The 14,032-nt window shown below is 46.0% G+C and overlaps 1 protein-coding gene across 1 annotated transcript; it reads left to right on the top strand.

Moving 5' to 3' along the window:
• Positions 1–1,120: 1,120 nt before the first annotated feature.
• Positions 1,121–9,676, top strand: COMMD5 (COMM domain containing 5). Its single transcript, XM_066581767.1, has 7 exons — positions 1,121–1,302; positions 1,669–1,829; positions 3,208–3,236; positions 5,234–5,284; positions 5,554–5,649; positions 7,580–7,655; positions 9,024–9,676. The coding sequence occupies exons 1-7, from the start codon at positions 1,140–1,142 to the stop codon at positions 9,123–9,125; spliced, it is 678 nt and encodes a 225-aa protein (XP_066437864.1). The 5' UTR covers positions 1,121–1,139; the 3' UTR covers positions 9,126–9,676.
• Positions 9,677–14,032: the final 4,356 nt, after the last annotated feature.

Here is a 14,032-nt window from a genome sequence, read left to right as displayed (position 1 = left end):
CTGAGTCCGTCCACAGTCTGACCAGTCAGAGGGCAGCCGGCACATGATGAGCGCTGCCAGCTGCACCCCTGCCCCACTGATGGAGCCGTGGTGCCCGCCACTCCAGTCTCAAAAAGCACAATAAAAATGATCAAAGTAGTCATATGTGGCCCAAAACGGCACCAACAGGCTGGCGATGCCAAAAAATAGTCGTTCAGACAGCGCTGAGTGTTGCTCATTAAACCTACTTGCGTATTGCCATCCACGGGGGCGGGCTCACGCGTGCGAATACAGAAGTCACGTGTGCACAAAAATACAGTAAAAGGTGCGCACACATGCAAAAACGCAGCACCCATCGCGCAAATGCGTGCGTTAATATGCCTACGCCCATGTGGGGACGGCCTAAGGCCTGCATCACACGGGCGGGGGCATATTTACGCACCCATTTGCGCAATGGGTGTTGTGTATTTGCCCACGCATGTGCGTGTAAGGTCAGGCTCACATAACCGTGTTTACCAGCAGGCCGCCCGCACATGGCAGCACGCAGCAGGTACACAACAACACGTGTACATGCTGCGTGACGCCAATCTGCATACACTGTCTTGGCATGTATTACACGCCAAGAAAGGACGGCTGCGATTTTCTTCCCCGTGCGCACACGAAAAAAAAACAGGTGTGAGCGGCCCAGTAGAATCCATGGGCGATTGCACGGGCAAATCGGGCACATCGCAGGGCAATTAGTTCGATACGTGCGCCCCCCCTGTGCAAATACGTAGGAACATAGAGCGTGCTGTGTGATCAAACCCAATGAACCCAGCGGGTTATATTCACTGCGTATCGCGCGTGCAACGGTTTGGTGTGTAATACGCTGCGCTAATACATTCAGGTGAATCCGGCCTAAGGGGTTAAAGGGTAGCGCTAAAAATACAGACAAGCTTGTAAAAAAATAACCCCCCCCCCCCCATAAAGATGAAAACTAAAGCCCCCTGAAGCCCCCCTGGTAAGCCCAGTCATCAGAAACCTGTTGTTTCACTTGTAGTAATCCCATAGGCCTGTAGATGGCGCTGATTGATTCGCAATCTACAGTCTCAGGTGCGCGTGCCACGTGACACATCCTAACGCGATCACATGACCGAGGAGAGCGCGCCTGCGCAGTGGAGATGACGTCGGTCAGGACTGTCCATCCGTACCCGTCCTCCTCCTCCTCCGCTGTCAGTAATGACCGCAGCAGCTACCTGGGGGCACGGATCCCCCCGGAGGTGGAGGGGATGGCCCGGCAGCTGAAGGAGCTGGACAAGGACGTCTTCCGGAGGATTCTGAAGGGTGAGGACATCACTGCTGGTTAACCCCTTCAGGACCGGCTTTGGCTCTTCTTCATTCTTGTTTTCCCCTCCTTCCTTAAAAAAAAAAGTTAATGTTTCCTTTGAGGATGGTCGCCTCCATAGAGCATTGGTAGTGTTAGGACTACCAATTTACTTTAGCTGCTCTGTGATTGGCTCTCAAGATCAGCACTGGCCAATCACAGAACAGGTGGATGTCGCCAAGGGGTTAAAAAAGTATGTAACCCCAAACTTTGTATCCAGGGTGACTTTCGCTCTCCAGATCCGCTTGGATGGCAGCTTTACATACATACCGGTAATAGGGTGGCACAACGGGCAATCAAAGTAATGGTGGTACTTTGTCTCCCAGCTGTGGTTGGCGCTCTGGAGGGCAAGGACAGCTCCGAGGCGGTGAAGGCCATCCAGGAAACCACCTCCTTGTCAGAAGAACAGCTGAGTTTTGTCATCGCCGGCTCCTACACCCTCCTGCGTGTGGCCTTCAGACTTTCAGCATCCACACTTAAACAAGAGGTGAGGACAGACGGGTAATGGATTCGTCTGGATGAGCGACTTAAAGGGGTTTGCTACAAAAATACTACTGATGATGTATTCTTGGGATAGGTCATCAATAGTTGATTGGCTGAGGTCTACTGCTTGTGACCGCGGGCAATTGGTTGATCAGGCACCAGCCGGGGTTGGAACGGAAGCTGCAGCTCCGATCCCTGTGTAGTGGCCGGCACTTGTAACTGCAGGTGCAGTTAATATTAATGAGATCTGCACCTGCTATTACTAGCAACGGCCGCTCTGCACCCCTGTGTATTGTGGCACTGACAGTGGGTGCCCAATCATCTGATCAGCCAGGGTCCTCAGCGACGGACCCCGGCCGATCAACTATTAATGACCTACCCTCAGAATAGGGTAACAGTAGTACTTCTCTGGAAAAACCCTTCAACATTGGAATTTGCAACCATCTAATACTTTAAAGGGCATCTGTCACCATGTTTTTGCTGCCACCTTTGAAGACCGGATAAGATGGTGACAGGCACACTTGGTTACATCGATGTTTTCATAAATTTGGCGCGGTCCGGCGCTCCCTGTACTCAGACGCTTTGTTCTGTTCTGACGTGCTGTGGTGCTTGAGAGAAAACCTAGGGGCCGGTTTACTAGGGGAGGTGTCATATTGGGGATTCTGCTTTCCTGTTCTGTTCGGGGATCAGGAGTGGGGAATCCCTGCGGCCAAACGGATCCATCTCCGGACGGACCCCATTGACTATAATAGAAATGAAAAAATCGTATCCAGCATCCAAGGATGAGATAAACGTCACATTTAGTGGATCATGTAAAAACCGCAGCCCATGTGCAGACAGGCACCTCGAGCTCCCTGACCCTGTTCAGCAGAACGTCTGGTGAAATGCGTCACCAAGTTAGAGGTACCCCACCCCCCACCCCTTCCCCTTTTTTTTTTTCTTCATCGCATTGCACCGTGATGCGGGAAACAAACCGCGGCACATCCATCATTAGTCGTGTTCTTGCATCACATCGCCCCATCGTTTTCAATGGGGCTCATGACGGCATCACACTATGTGCACGTGAGCGCCATCCTCTGGCGGCGGCTGTCAGACGCGGCAGAGGATCGCTACTTTCCCAAAGTCATATAAGGCGGTTTTGGTATGAAAATGCCTCTCATCTGCGGGGATATTGCATGTTGGTGATCGCACTATGGGCCGTCATTCACAGCCTGATGTCGCACTCGCCCGTGTGAACTTGGCCTAATTCTAATGAGGGAGCCTGTCAGTATGTCATCCTGCCCATGGCTGGAGCAGCACAAATCTGCTGACAGGCTCCCTGAAGATGCACTTTTTTTAACCAAGAGGAAATGTCAGTAATCGCTGTCTTGTCTCATTTATAGGTTTTTAAGGAAGATTTGAAAGAGCTGAGGTAAGGCACTGACTGAGTATAGTCAATAGTAGACATTTAACCCCTTCCCGCCACAGGGGATAACTGTACGTCCTGGCAGGGAGGTACTTGGCACAACAGGATGTACATTTACGCCCTGAGGATAGTGCGGGATCTCTTATGATCTCACTCTATCTGGCAGCGGGAGTCGGGTGTCGCGGATAACATTGGGACAGCGCCCCCCCCCCCCCCCTGCTGTTAACCCCTTCCCTCTCGTGATCTATGTAGATGCGCCATTGAAAGGGCTCACAGAGGGAGGTGTCATCGGACTCTCGCAATGTAATCGAGGAGAGCCCGACGGGTTGCCATGGCAACAGGATGCCAAATACAGGTTTCCTGCATTGCCAGTGCCTACGATCACTAATACAAGAGATAAGGCATTGCAGGACAGAAGTCCTGCAATGCTTTATCATAGCGATCAAAGCTGCTATTGTACAAGTCCCCCACAGGGACATAGTGTGGGGAAAAAAAAGGGCAACGCTCCAAGCCCCATCGCAGGCGCCGCTGTGCATTTATTGCTGTGATGTGTGCAGCCGCTCGTCCGTGGTAACCCTTCACATGCCGTTCCCTATGGATGGTTCTGTGGTTATGGATGTTCCAACGGCCTGTGAGACCTCCTGAGCGAGTGTTTCAGCAGATGTGTGTGATGCCTTCACAGCTTGTAGAAGGCTTCATTCTCCACGAGGTCCCTGTGTGGTGCACCGCACACTCCAGATGGTTTCCTTTCCCAACTAACGTTGGAAGCTCCAGAGTGCTGGATGTCCCATACTGATTGGTTGACAGGTGACCCCATTGTCCGCTCTACACCTCATGGTACTCTGATGGTCCCTGTACTGGGATATCCCTGTGTGATCCTCTCCTTTATACCTAATGCTCACACATCCGATGGGCATATCCCCTTCACCTGACCGCACAGCATTGGGGGGGGTGGGGCAATACTTTAGTTAACATAGCGTAAGTAAAACAAATGAATGGGTGTCTTGGCCGATAAGTCAGGAAGGATCACATCGCTGCCTCTATAGTACACCCTCTATACATTAATGCGCAACAGCACTTTTTTTTTTTAAACAAAAAAACCTCGGAATGCGGCCCCCGTTGGCCCCGGCCCTGGTTGTCTTCACAACCATAATGTAAAAAAAAAAGTAGATGTGTGAAATTGCTTCCATCTTGCCCCTTCTCCAATGCTTGTCTGAAAGTGCCCATAGTGCGTATTAGTGAATGCCACTGACACTGCAGTGAATGTGGGTGACATAAGCATTGTCTACCTGGGTACACAAGACCCCTGTTCTCATGATCATTGAGGGTCTTAGCAGTGGGACCCCCAGCAATCAGACACTTATCTACTATCCTGTGGACAGGTGGGGTTTTCTGAGAATCAACACCTTACAAGGGTATTCCCATTTCGGCTTTTCATAGCTGAGATGGGAAACTGCTGGCCGGAGCTTACAGAAAGCCGAGCGCTTCGTGCAGTACTGTTTCCATAGTTCTCATTGAAGTGAACGGGTCGCAAGAAAACAGCCCAGCACAGGTGTAAACAAGGACATGTTGATTATCACCTGTTAGTGCTGTTGACATCCGGCAGATGATCACTAGTACAGGGACAAAAGACCATTAAGATGATCCTTCATCCCATACAGATTGCATATGTCTGCAGAACATGCCCTGTTTACACGGACAGATGTGGAACCCACAACAGATCAAATCAGACGATAAGCCAGTGTTTAATCGTTTGTTGGCTGATCACAAGCATACCGACACGGGGCGAGACAAAGTGAATGTTCATGCAAACTCATCGGCCCACATATAAGGGACGTAGCAAGGTGACAACAGAAAACGGACAGATCCCTGCGTCCAGTACCGCTGCCCCGGGATGTACGTCCAAACGTTCCCAAACCAAATGACATGAAGAAGATGTTACTGTTATTGTATACATTAACTATTTAGCTACTTCAGCTGTTTGTGTTCTCTTTGTGTTGTAGAATCCCGGATGATTTTATAGAGGACTTTGCGAATATCGTATATGGAAGCAGGTCAGTGTCGCCACATGGCGAGCGGGAGGGCGCTACTAATTATTGCACAGTTGCTTTATTTAAAAGCGTTGGATCCCCTCTAATAATCCAGCAATGAACCTCTAATTACATTAATCACCATTCCCAAATATACCTTTTATTATTGGAATAGCTCCCTTTTGCCTAAAAATGAGCGATCTACTAATCTCTCAGGCCGTTGTTACACGTTGACTTCCCCAGCAGAATACACAAAGCCTCTGATTTCAGTGTTTGATTCCGTCCCCCTGCAGGCGGCCAGTTCTGGAAGATGCTGCTATAAAACAAGGCATTAGACTGCCAACTGTGGAGGATATGAGATGGAGAGTTGATGTTGCCATTTCCAGCAGGTAATAATGTATCCATTATATATAACTAGTCCCAGGACGGCGACTGCGATATGTTATTCGGAGACCTAAGGCTCATTTACACGTAACGATTATCACTCAAAATTCGTTCAAACGAACACATTTGAGTGATGATCGTTACGTGTAAACGCAGGCATCCTGCAGTTTGCCCTTTAATGATGATTTTAAAATGAACTTGAAATCTATTGTTCAGCTACTGGAGATAAAGCAAACGCATTTATCTGTCAATAGACTGCAGGCTGTTATCTCTGCAGGGGAGCTGGCAGTTAACATTGTAATCTGCCAGCACCCAGAACAATGTAGCTGTACACACAGCGGGGCATGTGATTAATCACGCTGCAAACAGCTCCTGGTGGGCCTTTTACATGCAAATGAAGAAGTCCTCACCAGCTGTGGTTCGTTCATGATTCCTAACGTTGATCTGCCTGTCTAGGGGTTCATATTCCTATATGAAACCCTGAATGATCAGTCTTTAAATGCAACAAGAAGCTGATGATGACTTTCATGCGGCTGAAACTGATCGACGAGCGCATGGTATTTGTTTGTTCGGTCGTTGACTTGCATTTAAACTGAACGGTTATCTTCACTACTTTCATTAGTATGAACAATAATCTTTACGTCTAAATGCACCACTAAAACATTTTCTGGTAGACAACATTCCTATGAAGTCTGTTGTACAGGCTGGGCCACGGACAAGTAGCCCGAGACAGCACTCTTATGAAAGCAGTTTTGGGGTGGGGGGGGGAGACCTTTGTTGGCGATAGCAACCAATCAGAGCGCCGCTTTCATTTTACGTCAGCAGTATAAGAAATGAAAGCGGCGGTGTGATTGGTTGCTATGGGCAACAGAGATTTTCTTAAAGCAGCTTTTAAAAGAGTGGTAGTTTTCCGTGGTCGCTCCGTAGATGCTATGGTGATGAGGAGTGAGCGTGAGGCACAGCGTGTAGCTACATAAAACATACACAAATTATTATGTATGCGCCATTTTTGTTTGTTTTTCCAAAACAGACGATCTGTGCAAAGATTTTGTTTCTTATCCTGCACCGTTTTATTACGCTGTGCATGTCCTGATAATAGCGATGGCTTTAGTTATATTTTGGAATTAACAGAAAATATGTAGTTCCAAAGGATTCCAATAGTTTTTGAAAAGGTAACAACATTCATATCATTCCCAACATAAATCTGTTATTTGCTGCATGCACAGATAATTTAGCAAAAAAGCACACCTTAAGGGCTTATTCAGACGACCATATATCGGCTCGGTTTTCACGCTCAGCCGATATACGGCGTCTCTCTCTGCAGGGGGAGGAGGCTGGAAGAGCCGGGAGCAGGAACTGAGCTCCCGCCCCCTCTCTGCCTCCTCTCCACCCCCTCTCCGCACCTCTGCACTATTTTCAATTAGGAGAGGCGGGATGGGGCGGAGCTAATTCCCAGAATTTAGCCCTGCCCCACCTCCTCATTGCAAATAGTCCAGAGGCGCGGAGAGGAGGCAGAGAGGGGGCTCAGTGCACTTCTACCGACTCTTCCAGCCTCCTCCCCCTGCAGAGAGAGACGCCGTATATCGGCCGGCGTGAATACCAGGCCGATATACGGTCGTCTGAATGCACCCTCAAACCAAAAGTTTATTTTTCCACATCACAGAACACGTTATATTTGGCTTTTTATATTCAACGCCAACCTGAGGCGTTATTAAAAATAATTCTGCCATCCTCTGAATTGATCTAAGTACAAACATACAGTCAGTTTATTCTGTATACCATTTGTGAGATTAGTACAAGGAAACCTATTAGAAATTCTTGAAAATGTTGTGTTCTTGCTAGAAAAACACAACTTTTTTTTTTTACTTTTTTTAAATTAAATATTTGAATTATTTTTTTTGTTAAACAATGATCAAAAATCTTCAATCTGTGCAGCTCTCTCTCCCGCGCACTGCAGCCGTCCATTTTAATGCAGATGAAGCTTTCCAATGGAGAGTCCCATCGTTTTGAAGTAAGTCTCCTACACTCTGTTCTGTCTTGGTCTGCAGGTTGGGTTCTTAGGATATGTTCACACGGGGGGGATTTGGCATGCATTTTCTCTATGGACCCCCTGTATGCTCCTAAGTCCCCGCATGCAGAATTGATCCCAAACCCCACAAAGTAATTAGTAACAAAAACCCTTCAGTACAAGGATGCCTTGCCGCTCTGTGTAGAAGCCACGGGAGTCGGGCAAGCTTAAAACCAAATGTGGGCCCTTGTTATGGGCATTATAGATTCATCAGGGTTTGGTTGCAGGACATATACTCAGTATTACACAAAAGAGATTTATTTTCTGGTGTACATTTTTATTGGTCGAGCCAACTAGAAAGTGAAATCCCCAAGAGAAGCCATATTAATAGAGATGAGCGAGTATACTCGCTAAGGTACATTACTCGAGCGAGTAGTGCCTTAGCCGAGTATCTCCCCGCTCGTCTCTAAAGATTTGGGGGCCGACGCGGGTGACGGGAGTTGAGGCGGGGGGAGAGAGGGAGAGAGAGATCTCCCCGCCGGCCCCTGAATCTTTAGAGACGAGCGGGGAGATACTCGGCTAAGGCACTACTCGCTCGAGTAATGTACCTTAGCGAGTATACTCGCTCATCTCTACATATTAACCAATTTTCTGTCTGTTTTTTATGTTTTTATACTACATCTGTGCTTTAAGTATTAATCCTTACCAATCTACTGTCTGATGTCTTAAGACATTATGATTTAAGGCTGTACAGCTCCGATGTTGGAAAACGTCTGTCGGGGTTCTCTTACTGTATATTGCCAGCCTCTCTGCTGTCGGAACCTATCCAACATGTCACCTCATGCAGTACTGGCTTTAGCCAGCAGATAGCGCCATTGTAAAACAGCAGAAAAAGAGTAAGCCCACTAGTAAAACCAGGATACAAATTGGGTTGGAAAGGGTTAAAGCAATCCACCAGTTTTCGGAGAAAATTCTTCCTTGGGTGGAGGGGGTATAGAACCTGCAATTGATTTTTGTTGGCTGTTGTTTGGTTCTGCTGATTCGGGGCTGCCTGTTTTTGGGTGGCCACCACCATCTTTAGACTGCCTAATGGTCTAACGTTCATTGGTAGTGTTGGGACCACCAATGCATTGTACCTTTTTCTATGATTGGTCAGCACTGCTCACATCATCAGCGCTGGCCAATCACAGAGCAGTGCATATTGTAAGTAGTAAATTATTGGTGACGGCCATCTTGGTCTCCCAAAAAACCAGCATTTGGAACTGGCGGAACCGAACGACTGCCAACACAATCAATTACAGGTAATGTACCCCTTCCACCCTCCAGTCCGGAGGGCTAGTTTATAATGTACATCTGTTTGTCATTTTCCAGGTTCCAGTTGCTAAATTCCAGGAGTTGCGGTATAATATTGCTCTGTTATTGAAAGAAATGAATGACCTCGAGAAGAAGAACATTTTGAAAATTCAGGACTGAGCACATGCACAACCCCGGATCCTGTCCTCGTCATTTCAGTCCCATTGTGCCTCCCCGGGTCTAATGCTGGTTTCAGACTGATGCGTCTTTGATCAATTTTTGAAATCATGCAGAGGTTCTTTTCAGGTTCTCTATGAATGCACCAAAAAATCTAGCATACTTCACTTTGTTCCTTACCTCCAAGATGGAGCACCTGATGGACCATCATACAGCTCTAGTATGGAGAACCTTGTGCCACCTGCATTGGTTGGCTGCAGTTTCCCTACCCAGTGGCTGGCCAGGGTGGCACTGTGCAGGAAAAGACAATGGTTACATTGTTGCAGCCCCTTCATTCTGGAGATCATCTGTTGGCGTTCCAGATATGACATCATTTTATAGTCTTTGACTTGTCAGTTTGTTTCTTCTGATGTAACAGGACCCGCCAGCCCTGTTTATGGCGGAACAGTCATTTGTCCTGATAATCTCAGCATTTTAATGACCTGTAACGATTGTTTCCTGTTGACAAGAATTATTGCCAGTTACGTTCAATCTATTAAAAATTATATTGCCAATTACGTGTTGGATCATCGCAGATCATAGCACACCACATACTGTATGCAGCACTTAACATGGGAGAAAAGTATTTGCATCCTCTTAGCCTATGAAAGCCCTTACAATAAATGGCTGAGAAAAAAACAGAAATGCCTCTTAAGATTTACTCTGTATTATTTGGACTATAAGATGCCGTTTTTAGCGAGAAAAAATCTTGTTGGGAAGTGTGTGCATCTTATGGTCCAAAGTCAGGGGGTTTGGCAGTGCCAGAGCTCCCTGACTGCTCTCTTAATGGTTGGGGAAAAGTGCTGCTAAAGCATCTGCTGGATCAGTGAGAGAACGGAGAACTCTGTCTGATTACACTGTGCTGATATGTGTTATCAGCGCTGGACAGGAGAGGATCGCACCTGTGGAAACCATTGACTTTGCACCAGGCAGGTCCTCCAAGCTTCCGCACACAACAGAGAAGACAGCAGTAGGGTGAAGGGCTTTTCTGACCTCACCACCATGTGATCAGCAGCCGGGTGGATTCATGCTGGAGCAGCAGAGCAACAGGATAAAGGGACTGTAAACTGTCTGGTTAGTGTGCACAAGAATTTAGGCCACTCTCACACAGCGTTTTTTTAGAACGTTTAGCGGACATATGACATGCCTGCTATGTTATTGAAACGACCAATAAAAATCACTGAAAAAGCAAAGAAAAATCCACGCCATATATGCAGCTCAGCTGTGTGTATATGTATTAGTGAGGAATGTGTATAATTGTCATTGAGGGAGTATCAAAAACAAAGCAAACAGGACAATTAGACATATTCAATTAGCTTCAGTAGTCAATAGATGAGAACTAGAGATGAGCGAACGTGCTCGTTTAGGACAATTACTCGATCGAGCATCGCTTTTTTCGAGTAACTGCCTTACTCGGGCAAAAAGATGCGGGGGGTAGCAGTGGGAACCGGGGGGAGCTTTCTCTCTCTTTCTTTCTCTTCACAACCCCCGCTCACCCCCCGGCACCCCCGAGTCTTCTCACCTGATTAGGCAGTTACTCGAAAAAAGCGATGCTCGATCGAGTAATTGTCCTAAACGAGCACGCTCGTTCATCTCTAATGAGAACACATTACGCTTGACCAGGGGCGAGGGTTGGCTGTTATTCCCTTAGCCTACCCCTTAGAACACCAAAAATGGAAGCGTTACCCCAGCCCACCAAAGTTAGTGGCATTGATGCTTCAACTTTTTTAGACCACCAAGAGTATTTTAATTTGTGGGAAACATTTTTTCTATTTTTTTTTTTTTTAATATCACTTTGAGGTCCCAAAGATTTATATCTTTTTAAAAAAATAAGATTTCTTTTCGGTATTTCTACCTTTACACAATGAAAACCTTTTTTTGCAAAATGGCACATAACTTTTTTTTATTTTTATTTCTCTATCACTAGAGCTGTATAAGGCTTATTTCACACAGGCAAGCACAATATCAGGCTGTGAAACTCATCCCAATATCGCACCGGTGCGATTTGCCACGGATGCGAGGCATTTCTGTGTCAAAAACGCATCACTTCAGTGAAATGGTGATCCTAAGAAGGATCAGGAAGTGTTTCCCATTGTTTTCAATACTTAAAAAGTACGCTTTTTATTTTTCACGTGGATTCTTTTTTTTACTATATTTTTTTTTTTTGTGCCTTTTCCTATGTCTTAGAAGGGCCTTGAACCTGCAATCCTATGATGCTTCTGTCCTGCAGTGTATTATCACTTAGCTTTGCTATGACCAGATTCACAGGCCAGTGTTAAGCATCCAGTTGACATTAGCAATTTATTGGACCTCCGCGATTGGACGATGGAGGACCGATGATGTCACAGAACTCAATTGGATGATCGGTCCTCCGTTAATCTGTCCTGGTTTAGCAGAAAAAACCCCATCAAAATAGTAATGCAACTGCTGATTTTACCTGTTCTGCAGGCTTTGCCAATACATATTCCGACATCCTTCTTTTCCACACTTAAAGGGGTCGTGCCAAGTTCTGAAGTTCTCCCCCATTCACAGAAATTCAATGACCGCTCTTTGTTTTAGCCTCAGACGCAGTTTGAAAAAGAAAAGCGTACCTCAGTAGAGTAAGTACATTCTATAACATCGTTCATAGCCATTCAGTCACTCCAAAAGATAAAAAGCTAGAGATGGAGGCATTGCATTTTGATTCGCTCTTGTACAAAGTACTAAAAACACTCTTTATGAAAGAGAGATTAAAGGGGTTGTCCCGCGCCGAAACGGGTTTTTTTTTATTCAATAGGCCCCCCGTTCGGCGCGAGACAAACCCAATGCATGGGTTAAAAAAACAAAACGTTTAGTACTTACCCGGATCCCTGCGCTGCGGCGACTTCTTCCTTACCTTAGCAAGATGGCCGCCGGGATCTTCACCCACGATGCACCGCGGGTCTTCTCCCATGGTGCACCGTGGGCTCTGTGCGGTCCATTGCCGATTCCAGCCTCCTGATTGGCTGGAATCGGCACACGTGACGGGGCGGAGCTACGAGGACCAGCTCTCCGGCACGAGCGGCCCTATTCACCAGGGAGAAGACCAGACTGCGCAAGCGCGTCTAATCGGGCGATTAGACGCTGAAATTAGACGGCACCATGGAAACGAGGACGCTAGCAACGGAACAGGTAAGTGAATAACTTCTGTATGGCTCATAATTAATGCACGATGTACATTACAAAGTGCATTAATATGGCCATACAGAAGTGTATACCCCCACTTGCTTTCGTGGGACAACCCCTTTAAGTTGTCCAGAGACTTACTTCCAATAACTCTGGATATGCCTTGCCTCCTCACCCGATTAGGCAGTTACTCGAAAAAAGCGATGCTCGATCGAGTAATTGTCCTAAACTAGCACGTTCGCTCATCTCTAATGAGAACACATTACGCTTGACCAGGGGCGAGGGTTGGCTGTTATTCCCTTTGTCTACCCCTTAGAACACCAAAAATGGAAGCGTTACCCCAGCCCTTGTATTGCACTTCCTAAACGCTGCACAATTTTTAATAATAAGGCACTGGAGACACATGCTCCCACCATCCAAGAATGGGTTAATGGAATGTACTTTACCCAATCCTTAAAAAAAATTAGATACCTTTTGACTAGATCTGGAAAAGCTAGACACAAATCTGAAGCATTCAAAACCTCTTTACAGTCCTTATTGTAGTCTTGACAAATTTTGGTTTTTCTTGTCACAACCTAGGTTTAAAAAAAAATCTAAAATCCTCTGCACAGAACATTCCTAGAACAGTCTCCCATCAGAGCCAACAGGTCCCCTCCTGTCCACTGTGTGACTGCACCATGATTTCCGCTGTAAAGCAATAACCTAAAATACACAATCAAAAAATAAAAACATTAGAAAAATTGAATCTGCTTCCCTCTCTGGTCTATTGGAGCCAGTAGTGGAACAAATTCCAATTGGAGTAAATGTTACCAGAATACTAATATTACTTATAAGCAACTTTCTGTTTATTAGAAAAAAATGAGGAGTGTTTTTCCAAAATGAGTCAAGTCATAGAGAATAGTTTTAGAGAAAATCTTTAAAAAATGAAGATTTAATATTGTAAAAAAGCTTTTTAAAAAAAACTATATAAGAAGTATTTGAACTGGACGAAAGCCCTCACTGACTCACTGATTGACTGACTCGCCACTAATTCTCCAACTTCCTGATGTCGTAGAAACATGAAATTTGGCACGAGTATTGATTATGTACAAAATAGGAAAAGCTAATGGGTCCCAATTCGATTATTCAATTCTAAGCGCAAAAGAATTAGCGTCCAAATTTTACGTGCGGAATCTAATTCTCTCACTTCCTGATGTCATTTTATATAAAGGTAAACGTCGCATGGTTACCTCCACGTGGTGTTTCCTGGGTAACGCAGAGAACTATGCAAAATGGTGAACATATTTTTTTCCTTGGTATCTCTAAAGTAACGACGACTTCATAAGATTTTCCGTGTGAACACCAGATAAACACCAGTACCAAATTAACTCGGGCGAAGCCGGGTATATCAGCTAGTGGGTAATCAAAGGAACCTCTCATTGCCTTTGAGCCCCAAAAACTAAGTAACGGGGCTCAAAGATGAGGGACCTGGGAGTCCGGCAAGGTATCTTTCATACTAATCGGACCTCCCTTTCCACTGCTGTGTTCCCACAAAGTTTTTGTGTAGCACACGTACCTCCAATAGAGATAAATAGGAGATATACACGCAGAAGGAGTCAAGCTCCCTGTTCCGCTACATTTGGGGTTCAAATTTGATGAAAGGTTCCCCTTAAAGTCATAGTTTCAGTAGATGGTTCGCCACATTCATAGTGTATCAATCATTTCCCTCCAGCAATCAGGCGATTTCT

Source organism: Eleutherodactylus coqui, chromosome 10 (assembly GCF_035609145.1).
Source record: "Eleutherodactylus coqui strain aEleCoq1 chromosome 10, aEleCoq1.hap1, whole genome shotgun sequence".
Lineage (NCBI taxonomy): Eukaryota > Metazoa > Chordata > Amphibia > Anura > Eleutherodactylidae > Eleutherodactylus > Eleutherodactylus coqui.
The sequence above is the reverse complement of the archived record's forward strand: the minus strand, read 5'-3'. Positions and strand labels throughout refer to the sequence as shown.

Coding starts and splice junctions, on each gene's coding strand:
- COMMD5 (XM_066581767.1), top strand. CDS start 1,140: ATGACGTCGGTCAGGACTGTCCATCCGTACCCGTCCTCCTCCTCCTCC. Junction 5,650..7,579: donor GATGTTGCCATTTCCAGCAG/GTAATAATGTAT, acceptor CAATCTGTGCAG/CTCTCTCTCCCGCGCACTGC. Junction 7,656..9,023: donor GAGAGTCCCATCGTTTTGAA/GTAAGTCTCCTA, acceptor GTCATTTTCCAG/GTTCCAGTTGCTAAATTCCA.